This window comes from Staurois parvus, unplaced genomic scaffold (genome assembly GCF_062004578.1).
Source record: "Staurois parvus isolate SC_StPar_1 unplaced genomic scaffold, SC_StPar_1.0 ptg000217l, whole genome shotgun sequence".
Taxonomy (NCBI): Eukaryota; Metazoa; Chordata; class Amphibia; order Anura; family Ranidae; genus Staurois; species Staurois parvus.
Genome location: NW_028318013.1, coordinates 1,983,172 through 2,009,994, shown reverse-complemented (window position 1 = coordinate 2,009,994; position 26,823 = coordinate 1,983,172). Strand labels below are relative to the sequence as shown.

The 26,823-nt window shown below is 40.4% G+C and overlaps 1 protein-coding gene across 3 annotated transcripts in view; it reads right to left on the bottom strand.

Annotated features, from left to right (window-relative positions):
- The window catches only part of SYT17 (synaptotagmin 17), a 189,170-nt gene extending 163,086 nt beyond the window's left edge, over window positions 1-26,084 (bottom strand). Inside the window, exon 1 of one of the 3 annotated variants that reach the window (XM_089679068.1) lies at window positions 25,729-26,084. In XM_089679068.1, coding sequence (XP_089535194.1) covers window positions 25,729-25,743 — 15 coding nt within the window. In that variant the 5' untranslated portion in view covers window positions 25,744-26,084. Of the gene's footprint in view, window positions 1-13,885; window positions 14,028-25,728 lie in introns of those variants that run through there. The other 2 variants (XM_089679066.1, XM_089679067.1) reach the window with 2 other exon arrangements.
- Window positions 26,085-26,823: the final 739 nt, after the last annotated feature.

The following is a 26,823-nucleotide window of genomic DNA, read 5'->3' as shown; positions in this document are numbered from 1 at the left end:
TGTAACAGTGCTGTGAGGAAACCCCTCTTGGTCTACTAGAATTGTATAGGAATCATCCTTACCCTATACACTCAATCATGGTAAGGGCTGTTGTGGTGAGCCTACTTACTTTGTGTATTGAAGGTACAGTGGTTGTAAAGGCTCAAGGTTTTTTACCTTAATGTATTCTATGCATAAAGGTAAAAAACCTTCTCTGTGCAGCAGCTCCCCCAGTCCCCCTAATACTCACCTAAGCCCCCTCTCGATCCAGCGATGCGCACTGAAGTGTCGGCAATCCAAGGACTCCCTCTCCTCAGTGGCCGAGACAGCAGCGGGAGCCATTGGGTCCCGCTGCTGTCAATCACAGCCAGTGAGCCAATGAGAAGAGAGAGGGGACGGGGCTAAGCCATGGCTCCATGTGTGAATGGACACATGGAGCAGCTGGTGCCCCCATAATAAGCTGCTTGCTGTGGGGGTACCCGACAGGAGGCAGGGGCCAGGAGTGTCAGCAGGGGACCTGAGAAGAGGAGGATCTGGGCTGCTAAAGTGCAAAACCACTGCAGAGAGCAGGTAAGTATAATGTGTTTGTTATTTTTTAAAAATGTAAGCCTTTAATATCACTTTAAATATATGATAGACTAATAAGGAAACACTTCACAGTTTAGTTTTTTCTTTAAAAGAAGGTTATTTCATAGGAAGTTGTGTATTTGTGTATTGCTCTTTTACACCTAAGTTTATCCTGCTACTCTTTAGTCTTTCTGTAATGAACTATCAGTTAACCAAGAGTAGGAACATGTAGTCCCCATATACCAAGGTAGAACCCCATAATTTAACATGGAGAACTCCCTATGCTTTAACAGGTGACATTAGAACTTTTTAATGTTCTAAAGCAATTCTGGTTGTTATCTTAATATACTGCATTGTATCTCTTCCCTGAAGTTCCTCTTGTACTCTGTTCATTTTTCCCCTTCCCATCCTTTTCCCTGTGATCAATTTGGGTGTGTCTGGGAGAGTTTTTTGGGACTCTTGAGAGTCTTTGATGTCATACTATTAGCTTTCATCCTTTGCCCACTCCAATATGTCACTTAATCTCTTGACTTTTCAGAGTTTAAACTACCCAACTAAGCATAAGGTTTATAGATTTTTGCATTCTAACAAAATGAAATACAATAATTACACTTGGCAACTATGTTACTTTCTTTGGTCCAATCCAAAGTTCCTTTTTGCCTCGGAGCTTCCACAGAGGTGTTCTAATAGCCTTTAAAATAGGAATGACATTCCAACATAACATTGGTAATTATCTGCTTCTTCAAAGGCCTTCTACAGAGCACTGAGGTCACCATTCTTACACAGAGTGCTGTGAAAAATTATTTGCCCCTTTCCTTGTTTTTGTTTGTTTTTATTTTTGCATATCTGTCACACTTAAATGATTCAGATCATCAAACAAATTTTAATATCACACAAAGATAACTAACGTAAATACAAAATACAGTTTTTAAATAACGATTTATTTTTTATGAGAAAAAGCTGTCCAAACCTGCCAAGCCCTGTGTGAAAAAGTAATTGCCCCCTAAACCTTACACCGTCCCTTTGCTAAATCATGAATGAACTGTGATCAACCACAATTTATGGAAAGCTGAGTTAAATTTTTACTTGCCACCCGCAGGCCTGATTACTGCCAGACCTTCTGAATCAAGAAATTACTTAATTAGAAGCTGTCTGACAAAAGTGAAAAACGCTAAAAGATCTCAAAAAGCATCACATCATGCAGTGATCTAAAGAAATTCAAGAACAGATGAGAAACAAAGTAATTGAGTAACGTGCTGGAAAGGGTTACAAAGCAATTTCTAAGGCTTTGGGATTCCAGCGAACCACAGTGAGAGCCATTATCCACAAACTGAGAAAACTTGGAACAGTGGTGAACTTTCCCAGGCCTGGCCGGTCTACTAAAATTACTCCAAAAGCACAACGGCCACTCATTCAGGAGGTAATAAAAGAACCCAGAACAACATCTAAAGATTCAACAATAAGAAAAAGACTGGGCAACAATGACATCCATGGGAGAGTTTCAAAGGTGAAAGCCACTGCTGACCAAAAAGAACACAAAGGCTCATCTCAGATTTGCCAGGACTTTTGGACAAATATTCTGTGGACTGATGAGAGAAAAGTTTAACTTTTTGGAAGGTGTGCATTCCGTTACCTCTAGCATAAATCTAACACAGCATTTCATAAAAAGAACATTATTCAACAGTCAACCTTGGTGGTGGTAGTGTGATGGTCTGCAGTTGTTTTGCAATTTCAGGACCTGGACAACGTGCCATAATTGATGGAACCATGAATTCTGCGCTCTACCAGAAAATACTGAAGGAGAATATCCGGCCATCAGTTTGCGACCTCAAGCTCAAGCGCACTTGGGTTATGCATGACAATGATTCAAAACACACCAGCAAGTCCACCTCTACATGTCTCAAAAAAAAACAAAATTAAGGTTCTGGAGTGGCCTAGTCAAAGTCTGTTTTTAAGTCTGATTGAGATGCTGTGGCATGACCGTAAACAGGCTGTTTATTCTCGAAAACCCTTCAGTGTGGCTGAATTAAAACAATTCTGCAAAGAAGAGTGGGACAAAATTCCTCCACAGCGATGTGAAGGACTCATTGCCAGTTATTGCAAACACTTGATTGCAGTTGTCGCCAAGGGTGGCACAACCAGTAATTAGTTTTGGGGGGCAATTACTTTTTCACATAGGGCCAAGCAGGTTTTGGACAGTGTTTTTCCCTTAATAAATGACTACTGACCGTGATACTTTTTTTTAATTTGCACTCACATTCAATTTTTAGGATGAGATTTTAGGGTATGTCCCCTTCTTCAAGGTCCAAACACTTAAGAAGGGGACATACCCCAAAAGCTTGTCCTGCAAATTGTATGTTAGTACCAATAAAATAAGTATCATGAAGAGTACTAAATTGTTTCTGTCGCACGTGCACTAATACAGCTAAAATCTCCTCCCTTAATAAATGTAATCATCATGTAATAATTGTATTTACTCGTGTATTTACTATGTTTGTTTAATATTAAAATTAGTTTGATGATCTGAATCATTTAAGTGTGACAAAAATGCAAAAAAAAAAAAATCAGGAAGGGGGCAAATACTTTTTTCACAGTACTGCACTATGCCCCAAATATCTTCCAGGCACCCTTTTTGTCCCATCTTTTAAGTTTAAGTTTTTAAGTTTACACAAAAATTCTTTGTGTAACCCAAGCAGACCATGACCCTTCTGTTATTGTATGTAAAAAAATAGATGTCTGTTGTAGTAGCCCTGGACCCCTTGGGTGTACAAGGGACAGAGAGTCTGATTTTTAGACTTTATGGAGGCAGCTCTCTGTCAGCAGGGGGACCTCAAGGAAAACATATTTGAAAAATGAGAATGCCACACCAATTTGTTCAGTCTATTATTAATTCTTTTATTCAATCTGATATAAGGAAAAAATGCCAGTGCATTTCAAGGCTCACAAATCTTCTTCATCAGGGCTTGTGTGATGATTATGAGAACAAATCTGTACTGGACCTGTGTCAAGAAGACTGATTGTAACGGACCGCCTGACAGTACCTCTATCAGTCCCCTGATAGAGCCTCCCCAGAGTGCGGAGTCTAAGTACCGGAGCACTTGTTCACCAGGGCCCCTGATGGTGGGGATGGACTTGGAGCGCTCCGGGACCAGGTCGCAGCTGCTAGGTATCTCTACCAGAGGTAGAGGAGTCTGCCAAGGGCTCCAGCGGGTTAAGAGCCTGATGTGAGGGAGCCCAGGGATCCCTGAGGGATGGATGGACGGATGAGCAAAGTCAGAGTCAAACAAGCCGGGTCAGTAACTAGCGGGTCGGTGAGGTACAAGACGATAGGCAAAGGATAGTCGGGTCACACGCAGGGTCAATACCAAAAGATCAGATCTATAAGGGAACATCCAGGAGCAGAGTCAGGCAAGCCAAGGGGTCAGGACAGGAGAAGGCAACAAGGTCAGACAATCCAGATCAGAGTACTCACTACACAGGCAACAGGATACAAAAGACCATTCGGCAACAAGCATCTGTGCAGGGCTGGCTTAAGTAGCCCGCCCTGCATCTGACAGTCGCCGCCTAGGTCCCAGTGCCTGCCTAGTACTGTCAAGACGCCTGGGTCCTAGTGCCCTGCTACCTGTATGTCTTGACAGACGCCTACGCATGTGTAGACCCATGCGTCGCGATGGTCCCTGACACTGATCTACAAGGTATTGGTTGGGTGCCAGTGTGACTGTATTCTCCACTTCTATCATTATTTTAAAGTGCATTATGAGCACATTTTCTCTCTTTATGAAATGATACCTTAAATCTATACTGCCTGCTTTTGCATATTTTGTATACTTAAAACACAAAGAGTTTGTAAAATGTCTAGACCGTGATCATGCATTCTGGGGTCAGAATGTACACAATAGAAAATGCATGGTTTTGTCCCAGAAACAAACCGTGTAGGCACCACTGCATGGTATAGATCTGCCTACGTAATGCTATAGTCTGCTTGATTGGATGCAAATGAATTCGATATCTTAGATTTATGGTTTTGGTACCTTCCAACAGGAGTAAAAGTGAAGAAAAATCCCAAATTTTAAATTGTCACCTAGACAGGTACACAGATCCTACAAGAGATCAGCACCATCTTCCTTTTCATCACAACTGGAAGGACTCTGTTCAGCACAACCTCTCTTCCAATGATTGTTTCAGAAAGTCCTAAATAGAAGAATGATGGATAACTGATGGAAATGGTTTTAAAGGAACAGTGACCGTGAAGGGGATGGGGAATATCTTGAACCCGCTATTTGCCAATCAGTAAAATGAGAGACAATAACCTCTGGTGAGTGTGGTGTCTTTTGTTGAGTGGTGAGCACCTGGTACGCAGTGGTGAAGGATTAGAAGATTTGCACATCCACTATGGTGTATCTGAAGAACATTGACTGGTTCACTAGTGAATTCATGGACTTATGTAGACATTATTTAAGAATAATTCATGAAGACTATTTCACGGACATTGGAAATTCATTTGGATTTATTCGGGTTAGTTAGAGAGCACCTATATGATATTTAGATATATTGTATTGCGCTACCTAAGAGTATATAATTTTACTCTTATTTGTATTTATAATTTTTTTTCTTTTAAGGTTTCAGCAGTGGTGTATCACTGTTTGCAGGCTGCAAGGTTCCATAGGATATGTAGTCCTTAGAAACTGAAGGTAAACAGCAGAGAAGTTGCAAGGCAACTGTGGAAAGAAATAGTCAGCAGACAGGCAGAACTCACAATGCGAAAGGAGATTTTTTGAGTAATTTTATACTGGTTTGTCATAAATAACTCTTATTTGTATTACTATTAGAATGCTGATGTTATAAAATGAAAGCATATGCTGTAACTATAGATTTCCTTCAATGAGTTAATTTAGGCTAAATGGTTTTTGGTCTGGTGATTCAACACACTGATATGCTTTAGCGACCAATCAGATATGTAACTGGACATCTATTATGTGGTCAAGTGTGTCATCTCACAAAAATTGATCAAGGAGGGAACAGAGTATAAAGTGCTTGTGGATTGGAGGAGAGTATAGGAGGCAGCACATCGATAATGAGGTAAAGAAAAGAAGTAAAATAAAAGTTAAACATAAAAAGGGGGTGGTGGATAAAGGAGACATAACAGCAACTGGTTGTGGACCAAGGGAGCACAAAACACTAGAGACACTAGAACACACACTTGGTAAAAAGACAGCTACCACAGGGATTAGTTACCATAAAATGGAATTAGTCTGTGCGGTGCTGAATGGAGTAGTCTGTATTATGAAGAGAGCCAAATACCTGCAAGATACACTACTGCAGAAAGTAGGGGGTGATCGACCAGAAAATGCAGTACATCTAGCTGCCAGAGATTGTGGTGTGGTAGTGTGGACACCGGGGGTGAGTTACCAGAGAACATAGTGTGGATCAGGGTGGGGCTGAAAGAAAACATAGTATGGATTAGGGTGGGACTGAAAGAAAACATAGTATGGATTGAGAGGGGCTGCCAAAGATTTATTGTGGAGAGTAGTGGGGGAGATGCCAGAGAATGCATTGTAAATAGGGAAGCTGTCAGATATTATAATGTGGATGGGGAGGGCAGCCAAAGAACATAGTGTTGATGGAGGGGGGAGAACAGAGGGGGCTGCCAGAGATAACAGTATGGAAGGGGATTTGCCAGAGAATGTAATGTGGACAATATGGTGAGACGGGGAAGTTCTAGATAATGTTGTAGCAGTGTTGCAGTGCAAAACTTCAGGAGGGGTTGGATCTGTGAGGACACAGCTGGTCAGTGGGGATCACTGCGATCTGGACTCTTCTCAAAGATCTGGACTCTTCTCTGAGCACTGGCATAATCCTCTACAAAAATCAGTTATAAAGGAAGAATTGAATATTGGTAGTACTGCCAAAAAATAATCAATTAGAACAGTGTAGCTCAGTGGAACACTGCAAGCGTCCCATCCAGCCTGACTTTAGATGCCACAGTGACCTTTAAGGAAATAAGGAGTTGAGTTGTTCATGAAGCAATATCAACCCCTTAACCTGGAAAGTGCTGCTAGCTGCTTCCAACAGGGTCACTGCTGTATCTAAGGTTTTACCAGGGGAGCTTACTGAGACAGCATCAAGTATCCACTGAATGTTCAAAAAATAATTACACCCCTGCAGTCCCTTCAAGCAGCTGTCTGGCTCACCCTGGGCTACAGCCTTTTTCACATTGTGGCTATCTTACCAAGCTCATTAGGAATAATGCACACTGTTCAAACTATTCATGCTTAGCCATATCCCCACCAAAGTCTCTTAAGCCCTGGCAACAATTCTGCTGTGCAATTCCACCCCTACATTTTGAAGTCTGATTTTGCTGAATGCAAAAGGTGACAATATAGGTTATACACATAGGTTACATTACATAGAACATTTACATAGTTCTTACGTTATCCTCTTGCATATCGCCTGTTTGTGTAGAGGTACAAGTCCTACCTTGCCATTTGTAGCATGGCCATTGCCTGCCTCACATCTTCGCACCAGCTTCCTTGCTAACCACACATACAAAGACAGGCACATCCAGCACAGTACTAGCTGAAAATTCCACCGTTTTAAAGTATATAGGTTTATATATTAACAAAAAATATATATATATATTTATAAAACACATTTATCCAGTTTGCCAACATACCTGCTCGCTTTGCATTGCTGATCTGTCTTCTTTTCAGCCGTTTACAGGACACGTAATTACATTATTTATCACAATCTCTTCAGCCTAAATGTGATACTATTATATACTGAATGGCTCAGTACCGCTTGTTATATATGAATATAGCTCACAAGCTTACAAAGGCTAGGGAGCCCTACTGCAGCTAAAGCAACAATGCAACAGCTTTATATATTTCACAAAGAGACAATTTTGTTCTGATCAGAAGGGGGTAGATATTTCTGACGCAACAAAAAGTTCTGTTTGCTCATCTTTCAGAGGATGTTAAAGCTGAACTCTGGGAATAAATATTTTTTGAACATTTGAAAAAGTTACCACTGATAATGTGTGTCCTTATGCTGCGTTCACTAAAACTGTTAGTTTTATAACTCCATTGCAATATTTATGCTGTTCTATACGCCACATACTTCCAATCGCTGTATTGTTTAGACTGTGCTATAGGCTATATTCCCCAGACATCTGACCCCTGCATGCTGTGCTGTCAATTTATGTCATTAGGAATATTTTATGGATGCAAAACCATTCAATCAATGGGCACACATTTGCTTATATGGATTGAAGGGAATGCATTCTATTTATTTATTTATTTATTTTTTCCATATTTTATTCATTTTCCATATTAAATTATTACATACATTCATTGTAAACATGTTTATTTTTCAAATAAATAATGTTCTAACATTTACATGATCTAATTTAATTTTACCTTTTTCATATCTCTCCACCCCCCACCCCCCCTTCCTGCTGAGTTCTAAAGAAAAGAAAAATAAAAGAGTAAGAAAGAGAGGATGGAGAGTGGACATAAAAAAAAAACCCTTATTCTTCTTTCCCTTCTCTCTCACCCCCTCCTCTCCCCCAACCTGGAGAAGATGAGAAGTGGAAAAAACTATTTAGCAGAAATGGGAGAGAAAGAAAAAAAAACACAAGCCCCTTTCTATTTCTCCTTCCTCTCTCCCTCCCTCACTCCCCTCTGTACTCTGTCCCCACTTTATGAGACCTGCCAACTTTCTTTTTCCAGTTCACATATCTCCTTATTACTTTCCTCCCAATCTGGAATATTTATTCTCTGCAATTCAAGTCTCTCACAAACGTCTCTCAAATCTTCAGGAAACTTCAATCTTGCTGATCGTCCATTCTTCAATCCGTTCAAACAAGCTGGAAATCCCCATCTATATTGAACATCTTGCCATCTCATTTGTTCTAATAGTGGTTTTAAAGTTCTCCTTCTTATTAATGTTTCTGCTGCAAGGTCAGCAAAAATCTGATTGTTCACTTCCCCATATTTTATTATTGCTCTTCCTTTTAACTTTTTTCAAATCTCCTCTTTATCTCAATAATAATGAAATTGTACAATTATGTCTCTTGAGTTTCCCTTTTTTCCTTTTTGTTGTTGGACTCTTCCTGTTCAATAAACTCCATCGAATTTAAACGGCTCTGTTGGAACTCTATCTGATATTGTATCGAGCATTTTCCTTATTATTTCCTGCAGATCTTCTCCTTGGGGGATCTCTGGGAGACCTCGTATCTGTAAATTGCGTCTTCTATCCCTATTTTCCTGATCTTCCATTTTATATAGCAGATTTCTTTGTTCTTTTCTCATATCCATTATCTTTTTTTCCAAGACATGTATAACTTGGGCATGTTTGTCTAATTTTCTCCATCTCTTCCACTCTTGACAATATCTGCCCCAGATGTTTATGCAATTTCACCATTTCTTGTTTTATAGATTTTTCTAATTCTTTGAACATTTCTGCTATTTCTGTTTTAGTGCGCAAATGTGATCTCTTCTCTTGTTCTTCTGTATTCTTCAGCGCCCTTGTTCTTTTTATATCTATATCTTCCATATTTTGGCTAATATTTGCCATTCCTAGGGATAGTCTAGAACTTAATCCAATACTATGTTCCATCTCACCACTACCATTTATTCCTGTTTGTCTCTCAGGGGTACATTTTTCCTGTGAAGGTATATATTTTTTAATTGAACTTGTTTGAGAGACCTTTGGGCCTCCTCCCTTTGACGTTTTTTATTTTTCATTTTGTTACTATTTATTTCAATGCCTGGTCAGTTGGGCGGCGAGAAAGAGAAAAAAAAATTTCCGCTCCTCCAGAGGAATGTCCTTTAAATCTTTTCTCTTCTTATCCCTTTTCCTCTCTTTCTTTTCTTCTGTCCCCCTCTTTCACCTGAAAATCCTCTGTCAGGGTCTACTCTCCTTTCAGGTCTTATCTTTCTTGTTTTTATTCTCTAATCACTTCTTCTCTTAGACCTTTTTGGTGAACCCTCCTGGGTGCAAAACCCCCCTCCAAATTACTTTCCAAATCATTTTAGTCTCTAATGTAAATCATCACAGTACATTTTATTTCTCCTGCCGCTCTCACTCACCCTCTTAGCTCCTTCTTCTTCCACTTTGAGTGAGGCGGCTTCCAAGAATTTCCTTCTTTTTTTTCGCTTTTCTTTTTGGGGGAGGTTGCTGGCCTCAGTGTTCCCTCCAAGGTGACAGGTGTATTCGGGGGGGGGGGGACTCTCCGTTATGTCAGCAATCACTCTTGTCCTCTGTCTCAGCTATCGTCCTTTCCCCTTACGGCGGGACTTCGGAGGGGTTTGGTGCCAGGAGTTCTCAGACTGAACTCCCGCTTGGTGCCAAGCTCAGGCTCCTCCCTCCTGCATTCTATTTATTATTGTTAGAAATAAGTTGTTAAGTAAACATGTAAAAAAAACGCTATTTCTATGTATAATTTGCATTTTCACAATGGCTGATATTTTTTCTTCTTTAAAAAACAGGCTTTATTTCCTGCTTTGCAGTGCCACACAAAGGTTCTGCTTTACTGCTCTGACTCGAAATGCAAGTTTATGATCTGGCTCACTCATTGAAAACAATGCTTTTCCTTTGTAACTGTCTTAGCAGTTCTTAAAGTAAGCCTTTCCTGATAGGAATTTGAAGGCTTCTCCCTTCGTAATTTGAATGAAAGCAGCAGGAGCCTATCATTCTGTTGCTCACAGTTTCCTTCTCGTCACCTGGAAGATCAGGGAAGTGGAGCAGTTTACCCTGAAGTCAGTGGTGATGACAAGGGATTGCAGATAAGTGTTTGAAGATGGGGGGCATAGAAAGGTACTGGGACATTTTTCACCTTAATGCAGAGAATGCTTTATGAGAAAAAACTGCTAGCATTTAATAACAAATTAAGTGTTAGCGAACAGAAATAGTGGTGGAACTACCAGGGTTGCAAAAGGTCACATTTGCGACCGAGCCCTGGTGTTCTACCACTGTGTGGGCCCCAAGAGCCCAGACTGTGGCTCCACGGTGGGGTTGCTGGTTGCAGTTGTGCAGAAGAGAGTGTGAGAACAGGAGAGGAGAGACTCAAATCCTCTGCAACACTGCCTCACGATGGGGATGAGCGGGCAGGAAAGCTCAGCAGCTGGCAACTAGATCGAGGAGAAAGTATGCAGACTGCCTGGGCCTCTTTCCGGGGGTTTGTGAGCTCACCATCCATGGTATTTGACATGTCCTCCCCCCCTTCTCTCATCAGCCTCTGAGTACTCTAAAGTAAGGGACAGCTCTGTGGACTGTAATGTAAAAGTGTTTCTAAGATGTAAGAGGTACTCTGTGGACTCTGATGTAAGGCGGACTTAGTTCCCCTTTACACTACAGTCTGCAGAGCTCCCCTTAGAGTGTAAGAGGAAATTCTGTATACTTTGATGCAATGGGGCTCAGGAAACCCTGATTAAAGGGAAATGCTGGGAACTATGATGTAAGTGGGGGCTCCGGTTACCAGAGACCCCCTTATGTCAGAGTTACCCTTTACACCAGGGTCTGCAATGTTCCCCCTTACAGTGTAATGGAACTCTGTAGGTTCAGATGTAAAGGGAGAACTCTGTAGATTCAGATTTAAAGGGGAACTCTGCGAGTTCAGATGTAAGGGGAATACAGCGAGCTCGGATGTAAGAGGAATGCTGCAAGTTCAGATGTAAAGGGGAACTCTGCAAGTTCAGAGTGTTGTGATTAAATCCATATAATTAGAAATGTTATTTAATCACAAAATATATGTATAGCGTATACTACAAACAAAATTTGCAGTGCACTGCTAAAATGTTCGGGTTTGGCTTGAAGAAAAGGTGGCAACTCTACCCAATTTGGCAGAAAGGGGGCCTGCTGCAGAACATGGTAAAGGGTCCCACTGTGAGACCGTAGTAAAAGGGCCCCACAGTGGGAGTAAAGGACTTGTTCTTGGTTAGTGTCTCAATTTACTGAAACAATATAATGATCATGACAGCAGGCAACTAGCAATCACAGAGAGTAAGCTGTCAGCAATGCCTGCCTTCATGTTTCTCCCAAGAAAGGTTTCAATTTAGTAAGCAGTGGGCTGACACCACTTATCCACCAACAGTTTCCTTATGTTTTTCTCAATAAAGTTTCATTTCAGCAGGATGCAGACTGACTGCACCAAGCTACTGAGAACTCCCTCTTGTGGCTAATCTACTAATATCTATCAGCCCTTCTCAACCAGAGTTCCTCCTAAGGTCACTAGGTTCCTTGAGCATTCAGCAATTTCTGCCTCTTAGATCTCTAACCCCTGACAGCATTAATCTATTTAACTTTCAGTACAGTGATTCTTCCCAATGACTACAAATATAAGGAGCATCCTTCCCAGTGACCATCACACTAATGCACCATGAGCTATACATAGAGTAATTATTAGCAGGGGTTTCCTGAGCCCAGAAATGTATTTCAACGGTTCTTCCATGTTAAAAAGATTGAAAATGGCTGATCTATATTAGTAGTGATTACTATACAGGATTTATATTGCGATTTATATTGTACTAGCAGTTTGCACAATGCTTTGACTTAATACAATAACATAAAATATGAAAAAGAAAACAAGTTGAAAGTCAATGTGAAAGTGTAAAAAACCCAATAAAATATTTTAAAATAAAGTGTGAAAATAAAAACCTCCAAAAATGCAGACATAGAAAATATATGATATTTTCTCTTTACTGTAAAAAATGCTTATATCAGATGAATTAAATTTCTACTTACGGCAGGAATAAATTACACAATTTTAAAATACTGTACAGTAAATAGACAATGCAGTTGTTGCCTTTGATATAAGATAGTCATCAAATACAAGCCTAACAGCCAGACTAGGTATCTTTCACCAATCATCCATGTCAGATTTGGCAACAAAAAGCTCATAATTGTTAATCTGATTAAAAAATAAATAAATACTAAACTGAGCAGCTGTCAAACAATTTGATAACAAAAAACTGTGCTGAGTTAACAGCAATGAGGATTATGTAACATCTAATTCTCTCTTCTTGAAGGACTGCAAGCAACAGCATGTCATGCTAACATTCGACAGGTGTTCTACTACTGATAGCTCAGATATGACAACTATTTGGCCACTATTCGAAAGGACATCAGTAGTCCAAAAATCCCAAACCACTCAAGAAAGCAACTGTTTTTTAAAAAGTAATGTGAAAATGACAAGGAGAGTATATACATCTACATAATTTAAACAGCCAGTTGAAATAAAAAAAACTGACTCCCTACATACTAAATGCATTAACAAATTCAAACTTTAAATATACTGTATACTTGAAAGAACATATTTTAAATGTAAAGAGCACCAATAAACCCTCCTCTGTAAAATCATTCAATTAAATTACAAATGTAACGTATTACAAAATGTGATCATTTAAATAAATTAACTACATGCACATACACTTGGCTCAATAGACGTAAAAAGAATAGTGAAATGCTTTCAGCAATTGGATCATGTAAAACTTAACTATGGGTTAATATCTGGATGCATGTGCCATATGGAAACATTTGCAGGTATGTCTGAAAGAACACTGTCACTAACAGATAAAAATGGGAATTTTCTATTTCCACCGTGACATATGTCAGCATCCATGGCCTCCCTAATATTCTTACTGACCAGTTTCTGTACTGTCCATGGTACTTAACATTTCCCATATTACAAGCATTACTTTCTCTTTAAATAACTGGGATCTACGGACAGACCTCAACCCCACCACTCCCTCTACACGTGTCTTTCTTTAATTAAGCAAAATCATAAATAAGTAACAAAAAATTAAATTAAAAAATATATATCAAATAAATGAATTGCATAGCACATATTTTTCTGAAATGTTTCCTACATTTCAGAAAAAAAATTCACAATCATGTTCCAGTTTAACAATGGGCACCCGCATCCCTCCCTCACTGTTTATTTCTCCAACAGATCCACTGATACTGCTACACAATGTCTGTAGCATCTGCAAGCCAAGCTACAAGCCTGTTTTTCAGTCATCCACACCCTTTGTATTTTTTTGCAAAGGCACATAACAGACAGCTTTTCAATAGTAATAAGATGATAAGTGACATTATCTGATCAACAGAGTCAAAATAATGTAATTCTACAGCTTGTCACAGTCATTACAGGCTTCTGCTTCAATCTAGAATACATGAATTTATATGCTGCCATAGTCATGAGCTTAGTTATACAAAGACACAACTTTCCTTTTATATTACCATAAAAACAGACTCACAGTAAAACTATCAGACACTGCAATAACGTTCTAAAATCATATATGACATGCAGTCTATGATTATATGCTATAGGAATACTTACAATCATTGTCTTTCCTAATCAATGCAAGGCAGACTGAGTGTTTGCTGCACTGATATTCCAGAGCCACTGATATATTAGATTACATTTGATTACAGTGAGATAGTTGCGTAGCAATGGCTAACTATGTGCTTGCTCCAAGATTACACCAAAGAATCCTTCATATATATGTACAAAGAATGCGTAGGGGATGAGAGAGGACAAGATGGAAAGATGTACACAAGAAGTGGGTGGATGGAATCAATCGAAGTGCATAGAGTCAAGAGTGGGAGGAAAGAAGGCAAACATAAAAGGATGGTGGGGGACAAAAAACATGGGGTCCAGGAACAATCATAAAAGAACTGAAGAAGGGAATGGAATGTATAGAGTTGAATGAAGAGGTGGAAAGTAAAAAAGTAATGTTGAAATTCTGAGAAGTTGATGATCATCTGTAATTCAATATTCCATGTAATGCAGGAAGAAAAATATACTGGTTTTCCCAATGATGAAAACTTTAATGTATTATTGTAAGGCTTACTTTTTCCCGCATGTTGTTAGCCTGATAATATGGCCCCCACCTCTGCTGAAGTAGGTAGGAATCAGTGCAACAGCCACAACTGTCCGAAAATATCACTATACACAGGACTTTTTTTTCAGGAACTCAGTTTCGGCACCTCCAGCACTGAATGTATGTAATGGCAAGGGATGCTGTGGTTTGCTGGGGGATCTATTGTCACTGGGTAGTACTATTGTTGCTGAAGAGGTCTATTGTTGATGGTGGGGATCTATTGTTGCTGGGAGGGGGATCTTATGTTGTGTGGGATCAATTGTTGCTGAGAGGGGTCTACTGTTGAGGGAGGGATCTATTGTTGTTAGTGGGGTCTATTATTGCTGAGGGGGTATTTTGTTTGAGGGGATCTATTGCTGATGGAGAGATCTATTGTTGCTGGGGGAGGATCTATTGTTGCTGGCTGCAGAGGGTCTACTGTATTTTACTGCTTTTCATGTTATCAATAACAAATTCAATACAAATTACTTAGCACCACAAAATGATACTTGATTCTGTTTTTTTCTAAAAGGCTCAGTGCTGGGAGGTGGGTAAGGGGTGGAGCCAAGGGACAGTGCTTTAAGGTGGATAGCGGGTTAAGACAAGGGGATGACACAGAAGGGGGGAGTACCAGCACCTATTGTCTGAGAAAAAAGGCCTTGACTATACGGAACACTAAACTATTCAACAACTTCACCGCCCTACGCCTGCCATGGCAGAAAATTCAAGGATGGCTTTACCTTTTAGCCATCGTTTAGAAAAAGATGGGTGTTTTTTGCATCTTCCAAACTTTCTGGGACCAACTAACTGTTTTGTGTGCAGTGCAATACACTGCATAAATATATACAATATATGGCGGAGACTGTCGGATTGGAGCCGTTGGTCAAGAGCCTGAAAGCTTTGCGCCCAGTTGTTATAGAAGAAGACTTTCTGTTCAACGTTTTTGCTGAAGAATATAAGTACATATGGAAACCCTGTCCTGTTCACACCTGTGTGATTTTATGCACATTAGCTGAAAGTGCAACAAGTGCATTATCATTATTTTCTATAGGGTCTGTTCTTCTGTCTGTGTCTTGAGAAAAAGTAATGCGTGTTTTTGGCCCCACAGACTTCAAAAGCATGAAAAAAGTATAAAAATAAATTAAAAGGCATGGAAAACACATGTAGATGCACAAGTGCAGACCTAGCTGGCATTTGCCTGTGGCAATGTAACTATGCTGAGATAATTGCTATGTCTTTGCAGATGATACTAATATACAGTATAATATACAGTTGTGCTCAAAGGTTTGCATACCCTGACAGAAATTGTGAAATTTGGCATTGATTTTGAAAATATGACTGATCATGCCAAAAAACTGTCTTTTATTTAAAGTGATATTAAAGGCAAATAAAAAAATTAACAAACATGTCATACTTACCTGCTCTGTGCAGTGGTTTTGCACAGAGCAGCCCCAATCCTCCTATTCCTGGCCCCTCCCTCCTGCCAAGTGCCCCCAGAGCAGGCGGCTTGCTATAGGGGCACCTAAGCAGGCTCATTCCCAAGCTGCTGCTCTGAGTCCACTCACACACAGAGCAGCAGCCTGGGTCCTTACCTCCCTCTCTCTCCTCATTGGCACACTGGCTGTTATTGACAATTAGGAGAGAGAGTGCCTGAAGAGCTAAGGGCTCTTGTGCACATCGCAGGACAGCAAAAGATAAAAAAACCTACAGCCTTTACAACCACTTTAAGGATAGTGATCATATGAAGCCATTTATTATCACATAATTGTTTGACTCTTTTTTAAATCATAATGATAACAGAAATCACCCAAATGACCCTGATCAACAGTTTACATACCCTGGAATGTTTGGCCTTGGTACAGACACACAAGGTGACAAAATAGCAATTTCCCACAATTTGCATTTTTTTGCATGAAAGCTGCGCATGGGATGCTTTTAGACTTTCCAGTACAACAGTGACCCTAAGCACAAGACCAAGTTGACCCTCCAGTGGTTACAGCAGAAAAAGTTGAAGGTTCTGGAGTGACCATCACAGTCTCTTGACCTTAATATTGGCGCACTCTGGGGAGATCTTAAACATGCGGTTCATGCAAGATGACCAAGGACTTTGCATGACCTGGAGGCATTTTGCCAAGATGAATAGGCAGCTTTACCACTTGCAAGAATTCAAAGACAACTAAAGTCTGCAGTCTGTCACTGACGCTAAAGGGGGCAATACACAGTATTAAGAACTAACGGTATGAAGACATTTGATCAGGTGTTATTTTAATTGTTTACTTGTTGCCATGATTTGTTTTATGATCGTGCTATTCTGTTATGACCCAAAGTTGAATATGAATCCCATAGGAAATAAAAGAAATGTGTTTTGCCTGCTCACTCATGTTTTATTTAAAAATGGTACATACTGTATCAATTCTGCAAGGGTATGCAAGCATTTGAGCACAACAAGAATTATATTGGTCTTGGTTTCTGCAGTATTCTGAAGTTGGAATAACAATTCTATCATAACCATAGAACATGAAATAATTGCTGACAGTGAATGGTAATACTATCTAGTGACATAATAATTACAATAATTGCTATTACTTGCATCCCTAGCAGCTACAAAGTCAAATGGTGGACCTCAAAGGCTACTAGGAATGCACAGGAATGGATGGTCTTTCTGAAAATTAGTTGGGACAGACATGGTGAGGTGTCTTGCTTATCGTCCTGATGCTTGTTCAGTACTGCATTGGGTCCATATTTGCTTATACTTTAGACCTGTAACTTCTATTGCAAGAAAGATATAATATACTGTATGGCTTTCATAAATTCAGGCGCCTCCACACACCTCTCAATATCTTTCAAAAAGTCCTGGGAGTCCTTAATCCTGCAGCACATTAATTTGAGGATAAAGGCCAGCATTCAACATTACTTTTCCAAGTCAGGAATTTGCCTTTTCAAAGCTGCCACAATGCTCTTGCAAATGAGGAGACACTTGAGAAGGCACTGTAGGGCAGGTACAAGTAATCCCAGCTGCCACTGGTATTACCAATGGAAAAGGCTACTTCCAAAAGCAAACTGTGGCCAGGCTACAGACATTAAGGTATTCACATATTCACCATGAAATAAGGTTTAAAACAAGCCCTAACTGACCTAACTGTGGCTTCAGGCACAGTGGAGCGTTCTCAAATTCATTCTCAAAGTTCACACAAAGGTACTTGTTGCAATCAGATTCTTAGCATCCTTATCTCACTTTGTTCTCCCAGAAAAAGCCTTTCATCTTTTTAATGTGCCTGCAGCTACAGAGGTGAGTGAGAACTTATTTTTAGGACTATTCACTGTGTGTTTATATTATATACACTTACCATGATCCTGTCCACAGTAAAGGCACTTAAAACTTGCCCTTATTCACCTCTACAGCTATAGGCATTGTGGAGACACACCTTTAAAGTGGTTTTAAAGCCTGAGGAATTTTTTTTAATGCATTCTCTGTATTAAAAAAAAACCTTCTGTGTGCTGCTCCCCCCGGACCATCCCTTACACTTACCTGAGCCCCATCTCAATCCAGCAATGTGCATGACCCTCTCTGCTCTCTTCCACCTCATTGGCTCAGAGACAGCAGCGGGAGCCTTTTGATTCCTGCTGATTTCAATCACAGCTAGTGAGGAGGGAACGGGGCGTGGGCGCTGCAAGGATACACAGAGTAGGGCTCAGGAGCGAGCACGCATGAGGGCACTCATACCAAGCCGCTTGCTATGAGGACACACAGCAGGGGGGAGGAGCAGACAGAGCCAGTGAAGACCCCAGAAGAGGAGGATAGGGGCTGCTCTGTGCAAAATCATTGCACAGAGCAGGTAAGTATGCAATGTTTGTTATTTTGAATTAAAAAAATTGGAGCTTTTACAATCACTTTAAATTTATTGATAGAGACACTGAAATTTGAGCTTATTTTCCTTTAATTTCTGTGTAGAGCAGAATCCTGGCAGCCTGTCAGTCCTCTAATATAAACACACACCAATTATTTCTAAGGGTTGGTTCATACCAGCAGCTGCACTAATCACACAGCCGCTGGTGTGCGTAGGAAAGGGAACAGTGTTGGTGCACAGCAGACTGTTTACTTTATTTATTAGAATTTTACAGAAATGTCATAAGAGACATAGTTGATACTTTAAAAGCCTTTAAAAATTAACCATGAATTATGGCCCTAGAATTATTGTTTTTACTTCGAAGTTCATGGCGAAGTTCATGCACTTCACATGTGCAATTCTTGTGACTGGGTACAAAGCAATGACAGGCTGAGACACATAGCTATTCACATGTATGTGCACAACCAGTGAATACCTGTGGTTAGGGACAGGCAAGGGACTGTGCACACAGACAGATGTGCTCACGATCGGACATTTGTCCCTAACCACAGGTAACCAACCGCTTGCTGTGCAGATACAAATGAAAAGCTGTGATGTGTACATATGTGCATGGGGATGGATGGCTTTTAATAAAGTTTCATTTATTTTAATATATCTTAGGTTTTAAACATGTTTTCATTTAAATTTATTACTATCATATAAGGGCTTGGAAGCCCCCTATGTAATAATATTGTGCAGGTGACAGGTTCTCTTTATGGAGATATCAGGGGTCTAGTAGACCCCTAGTATCTCCCCTGTAGTCAGCCAAAGCAGATGAGAGACAGAGAGTCCCTGATTTAGTGTATACCCAGCTGCACTGGCTGAGATTGACAGCTCCGAACTCAGAAAAGCTCAGAGATGAGCGCTACCAGGCTCATTCTTCACACTTCACAGGGAAATCAGAGAATGCATGTTCCTTATTCTATCATTGTTGTCCACCTTGATGTTGGTTTTTTGAATCTCAGGCTTCCAGGAAAAGAAGGTGAGCCAGAGAACCATGGCACAGGGGGACCCAACTACCAGAGATATACGATTGGGTGGTTTTACAGCAGCAGCAGTAAAAATGTTAAAAATCAACCTCAGAAGCCCAAAACACAAAACATTATTAGTTTGTACTGTGGCCAAAACATGAAATCTCACCAAATACGCCAATGGTCTTTATTTCTGGTGAGTTCTATCCTTTTCACAAAATATAGTAAACTGACACTTATTGGGTTACCTGAGTTCGGTTCTAGGCCACTCACCCTGGCAATCCTTTACAAGCTAAGCCTTGAGGGTTACTGAGATGTCCCCTCATTTCACAGAGGTCACAACAAAAGACATGAGGCATTCTTTGCAAGAGGAAGAAGAAAAATGTAGGGCTCATTTCCACTACTGCATTGTGGTGTTATATGCATGGCTGTGTTGTGGGCCATTCATTCTGAATGGCACTTCAAAACACTAAAACACACCTGCATTGCAAAGCACAGCAATGACAGTGTATTACGTTACAAAAATGTTGACCATGTTCAAATTTTGGGGTGTTTTGGTGCACAATCCAAAGCAGAGCAGAAAAAAATGGATACCTAATTTTCTAACATTACATCTGGGTGCTACTAAAGGCAACAAAGAATATTTTTTTCTCTGTTTATGTAAATTTTTAAGGCTCGCTTTCCTTCCCATGGATCCCATGGATCACCATGTGTTTTGAAACATTGTTGGTTATTTACTAAAACGGCAAAGTGCAAAATCTGGTGCAGCTCTGCGCAGGAACCAATCAGCTTCCAGCTTTTATTGCCAATGCTTAACTGAACAAGCAGACGTTAGAAGCGGATTGGCTATCATGCACAGCTCCACCAGATTCTGAGTGCACCAGGTTTAGTAAATCCACCCCATTGCTTTTTCTTTTACTGAATCTGATCACCATATGTTTTTTAAACCTATGAAGAGAAAGGGAAACTCATAATTTTGTAACCAGTAAAAAAAAACATAGCAATGAATGTATATTATTTGCTCCTGTTTGCTCTGGTAAATATACTATTGTAAGTGTTTTGTTTTGCATTATCTATTCAAAATTAAAAAAATATTCTCTTGATCCAGCCAGAAAATCTGTGAGCTGATAACTTTGCTGAGCTCTCTGCCTCTGCTGACTGTTAACATTTAGCACTGTTCCCAGTTCTCTTTGTGGATTGCAGAGCATCTCCCTACAGAGCATCTATGTTATGGATATAAGAAAAAGTGGAGATGTTTTGTAGTCCTACAAACAAGGAACAACCATCAGTGGTACAGTTCAAAGGGGCCCTCATGTCTATGAGTCTATGCAATGCCTTGAAAAGGTATTTATACCCCTTGAAATTTTCCACATTTTGTCATGTTACGACTAAAAACATAAATTTATTTTATTGTAATTTTATGTGATAGACCAACACAAAGTGGCACATAATTGAGAAGTGGAAGGAAAATGATACATTATTTAAAACTTTTTTACAAATAAATATGTGAAAAGTGTGGCGTGCATTTGTATTCAGCCCACTAAGTCAATACTTTGTAGAACCACCTTTCGCTACAATTACAGCTGCAAGTCTTTTTGGGTATGTCTCTGCCAGTTTTGCACCTCTAGAGTGTGAAATTTCTGCCCATTCTTCTTTGCAAAATAGCTTGATCTCTGTGAGATTGGATGGAGAGCATCTGTGAACAGTAATTTTCAAGTCTTACCACAGATTCTCAGTTGGATTTAGGTCTGGGCTTTGACTGGGATCAGTTTACCCTGTATTTGGCTCAATCCATCTTCCCCTCATTTCTGACCAGCTTCCATGTCCCTGCTGAAGAAAAGCATTCCAATAAACCATATTCCCACAACCAGCTGCCACCACCATATTTCACGGTGGGGATGGTGTGTTCAGGGTGATGTGCAGTGTTAGTTTTCCGCCACACATAGAGTTTCGTTTTTAGACCAAAAAGTTCAATTTTGGTCTCATCTGACCAGAGCACCTTCTTCCACATGTTTGCTCTGTCCCCCATATGGCTTCTCGCAAACTGCAAACAGGACTTTCTTTCAACAATGGCTTTCTTCTTGCCATTCTTCCATAAAGGCCAGATTTGTGGAACACACGACTAATAATTGTCCTGTGGACAGATTCTCCCACCTGAGCTGTGGATCTCTGCAGCTCCTCCAGAGTTACCATAAGCCTCTTGAATGATTCTCTGACTAATGCTCTCCTTGTCTGGCTTCTCAATTTAGGTGGACTGCCATGTCTTAGTAGGTTTGTAGTTGTGCCATACTCTTTCCATTTTCGGATGATGGATCCATCATCCGAAAATGGAAAGAGTAGGGCAGTGCCCTCTTCATCAGAGCTAACCACAACACCTTCTCTGCAGTATATAGAGCGCTTTTGGAGTGTCAGTTTGGTTGTTTTAAGGGGTGGGCTTTCCATTTCCAGGTGTTTTCCTTATTCATAATTTATACAATGCAGAGAAGGTGTTGTGGTTAGCTCTGATAAAGAGGGCACAACCTTTGAAACACGTAAGCTATGCCCTTGTGGATGGGCATCGCTCAAGCATTGGGACTGGATTGATTGTATTCTTGCAGATGTTCAATTTTGTGAATATATTGGATTTTATATTCTTTTACAATAAAGGGTCTTATGATAATGCATTAAGATGGTGCGCCCTCTCTTTTTGTCTTTGTTTCAGCCCTTGTTTTGTAGTCCTGTCCTTGGGTGGCAATGTTGCTTCTCCATTGCTACAGTACAGTGAGTGAGTATTGTTACTGGTAGGAAGTATGTTACTGGTAGGATCATCAGGTCAAAATAAAGGAAAATTCCTAAAAATGAAGACTAATGCCATGACATCCAAGGACTTGTCTGAAATTACTTTAAGTGCTCATTCCTTCCAGCACAAAGTACAGCATGCGTTTATGTGCCAGGAGTGAGAGATATTCAGTGCAGCCATTGCCAGCAGCCTGTTAAACATCAATGACAGGAGCAGCTGTATGGATCCTACCATACATCCGAGCACGTAAACCCATACAGGGATGGATAAATGGCCCAGGAAGTAGTCTGTCTGTGTACAGTGCCATACATCTATCCCTGTATGGATGTAAATGATCAGATAAGTGGAAAGATCCATTCTGCCATTGAGTTTGACAGCTTGTCACTGATTTTTAACAAACTGCTGGTGGCAGCGTGGAATATCTGTCACTCCTGGGTGCTTAAACACACACTGCACCAGCCTCATTGTACATGTGAATGAGCCCTATGTGACGATTTTTGTTAAGTTGCAATTCTTGACCATTCCAGACCATTATGACCTTACTGAATATAATGAGGTATGTCTGTTAATAGAGATCACGAATCTCACCGTGGTAATACTAGCAATGTCACACAAAGTATAGCTATCGATTATTTATGATCTGCAATAACCTATGATGACACAAATATCATGACTATGGTTGGTCGGAAGTAACCTGACACTCAGAGAGCTCAGGCAATTATTTGTAGCAAGTGAACAACATCTGCTCCCAGCATCTACAACTGTTGCTTTGCAAATCATGTCTGCTTTCTGTGCATTAAAACATCACCCAGTCAAAGTCACAGCTCCACCCCGCAGACATGAAAAACACAGACACAAACCAGAAGCCAGCTGCCTGTTACACACTCACCGGAGAACATTTGTGCACATGTCACATCCGAATTAACCTCGTGATGAAAATTCACTGAGCTGTGAGGCAAGACGAAGCATCCCTTTTCTTATTTCCTTGCCCTGTATTCATTGTATGTGAGGGCTCGTTCACACGAGTGGGAGCTCCTGCCACCCATCTGAAGAGTGAACCCCAGTGGATTGCTTTTCAGAGGACGGTAACACAGTGGCTGCTGGGCAATCAGGAGGTGGCCCATGTATACCCATTTTTTTTTGACAGCTGAATGAGGAATTTGTATGTAAATACAGCCACGCAACTGCAAGACAATCATTTGAATGGGCTGCAGAACATGACAGAGGGTATCAAGTGAGCAGCCCTGAGCATCTGCATGCTATCTTTTAGGTGGGCAGTAAGACTGCGGTTTGACACCTGTTTTTATCATCCCCCAGGTGCTGTGCGGATGAGGCCTAAACATGGTTAACATCTAGGCGGCTCTCTGTGCCTGTATTTCCTGAAGGGAATAGGTCCCCACACCATTTTTAAAAGGCGACCACATGGTTCGATTTCTATGTATGGGAAACTGCACCGTGTTTTTCAATGCGTAGGGGTGCCATTAATACTTAATGGCACTTCTGCACATTTTCTGCGTAGCACCGCATTTTGTGCGCAGCAGCATGTGGGTGCAGGAATGCATGCGATTTATATGCATTCCCGATCCTGCATTTATGTGAACGTAGCCTAAGATGCAATTAGGGTTCATGCACTCAGCTGTAACGAATAACTGATCATCCACACAGGACCTTGCTGGCAGAAAGATCCTGCATAATATTCTGTAAAGTATTGACATGTAAAAGTCCACACAGCATTAGGGCATGTAAGGTTCTACCTTTATTTCTATGAAATGCAGCTTACTCACCTTGAATGCAGATTTTTTTCATTTTGATTTTTCAGATCTGAACACAGCACAGTTTACTGGTCTTTACATGCTGTGTCATGGGATCAAAGAAAACAAAAGAACTGCTTTCTGATCAGTTTAAAAAAAAAATCAGTGGACATGTACATGAGCCCTTACAGGCATAAATGTGTATATGTATATATAGCTGTTAACATACAGTATGTATTTATGCACTAAAATGTATAACTCAGCCCCTAGATGCAGAATTGATCAAAATAACCCAACACTTAGTGCTCCTGCTCCAGGGTGAATTTTGACATAAGCTGCTAATGGCAGGTGTGCTTTCCCCCGGCAGCCTGTTTACAGCCACTTCCTACATGCATGGATTTTAGTGACGGCTGCATGACATTCTCAGAATGGGGTTCCCTATGGTGACAACAGTGGATCATGCCTGCATATCAGGAAAGGATCCTCTTTCAGTCTCTATGAGAAGCCTATGTGACAATACTGGGACACAATTGAAAAGCAGGAACAGAGAGTTGTCACCCTATAACAGGAAGTGGCAAAACAAGGATCTTCATTACAGGATCACCAGATATTTTTTTAATATATTTATTTTTGTTATTACATTACATATGGTTTTAGGGTACTGTCACTTTCCCCACCCACTTTCCATCACTGCACCCCTACCCCCCTCCTCTTACAATTTTTTTTTAATTGTAAATATCTTCTTTTTTTTGGACTCCAGACACTTATTGCCCCAGTCACCCATAGTCTCCTGGGATACTGATGTTGCACATTCCAGGAGGCCTCAAAGGTGCCCTGCAGTTATTGCACCACTACGCATCATCAGGCTGGCTATCTCTTCCTGGTTCTCACAGTCGCCCCCCACTGACACATGGAGGTGTATGCACGTCATCAGGAGGCTAGCTGCAAGAACCCGGATAGGACGACTGGCCCCCCAATGATGATAGTAAAGAAGATAGCGGCGTGGGACGGCGGATCACATCAGGACAACTTTACATCCGCTGGATAAATGGTTATGTATTTTGAGGATAATTCAGCAGACAAGGTAATAGGGGTTTAAAAGAAAATGTCAGGAAGGGGAAAGGGTGGGTAAAGCTAAGAATATTACACAGGACTTATTTAGCGCAGTTGGAACAGCACTTTACAGTTCCCCTTTAAATTAGCAAAAAAAAGTCTGCATGTTAAAAATTCAGCCGAGAGAGACGCAAACTGATAAATATACATCCAGAGATTGCCTCAAGAGAAAACTCAATTTTACCTTCCATGTCACTCCACAGGTGCGGATCTCGGTGCTGACTGATTGTAATCCAAGTAGGAAATCCAGGGACAGATTCTAGAAGCACCCCCAGCATTAATCTTATTTTATTGTAGCCTAAAAAGCAAAGGCTAAAAATATAAAAAATGCATCTGTCCAATGACCGTATTCTGTGCATCCATTGATTTTTTTTTATGTTTAGAAAAATCATGATTTTTGCATGAGAAACAGTCGTTGGCTGGTTGCATTTTGCCTTTGCCTTTGAATTACAATAAAGACGAATGCCATGAATGTTCCTGCATTGCATCCTTAAATTAGAACGGTCGACTTTTACTACACCTTGGCCAGTTGTCAATCCTCTACATTACAGTCAGCAGAGACTTTTCTAACTAACCAGTATTTTGTAGATTTTCCTGGAATTGTTGGGTATCATAAAGTTTTGCTGCTGTCATATACAAAGGATATGAGATTACCACCCTGATATCATCCTGTCCTGTCTGATTGATATCTGTACACTAGGCAGTTTATTCTGTTGTCACCTTGGTGTGACATGTCACTGTGACGTGTTCATTGGTTGAAGCTCTACAAGTTCTAACTAAACTCAGTAATCAATCAGTGAGAGTGTGAATGACACCTACCTGGATATACGCCATCTTCACTCAAAGTGCCATCTGCTCCCAGTTTTGCCTGTGCATGGCGGTCCTTTCTGTGTCCCCTCTTTACCCTCAAAAATACACAGAAGGGAAAGAAAAAGACGTGACTTGTTTGATTGATCAGCAGAGATGTGGATTGTCCTTCTTGGTGACACTTCCTCTAAGTAGCCAGCTTACTGTTGCTTTGGAGTTGCATGCCAGCTCATCAGCTGCCCCCCTTGATTTATTTGGGGGGCATGTTAAGTGGCTGAGCCTGTTCCTGGGAAGAGCTACCTCCTCCCTGTCACTTCCAGACTCTGGGGCTTTGATTATAAGTGTCTTATTTGCTTGCTTTCCCTGTTTTGTTTTGAATGGTGCCTATCTTTCAGACACAGTCTCACTGTCGCCACTCAGTGGCCACTAATAACATTTCCTGCAAGTTTCAGATCCATGCAAGGATGGTGATGTGTTTATATAAATAGAAGATCCCAATTGCTGTTCTTCATAACCTATTTATTTTCTTTTTTTTTTAAGTTTGTAAAAAAAAATGTGTTTTGATTTGAAAATGTTGTATCATCTGAAAAGAGAAATGTTAAAATTTGATTCTACAATAAGCATAATTCATGAATCTTGTAAAGTGTTGTACAAACTGTTGGCACTATATAAATTGTATATTAAAAAATGATAAAAATGAACAGTATATGTGCATATACACGAACGTTAAACACCTATCGGTAAGCTATATCAATGATTGATTCAGTTATTATGTCAATATTATGTCGATGTCAGTATTTCAGTCATTGATCGTTTGAGGGTTTAGTTAGGAAGATTATGCATGGTGGTTACTTCTCATACTGAAAAAATGGCATTAAATAGACTTTAGGAAAATTAAATTAAGTTCCCATGAAAATGTAACGACTAGCAGAGCAGGTGCACTGTGCAAGGGAAACTAAAGACTTGTTGCACAGTGACACCTAGTGGGACACTTCAAAATATCACCAAAAACTGATTTTGTCAAGCCACAAACTGCACCCAAGGAGCCACCCATCCAACAACCAGGGCTTTTTTTCAGTGGGAACACACAGAAATGCAGTTCTGTCA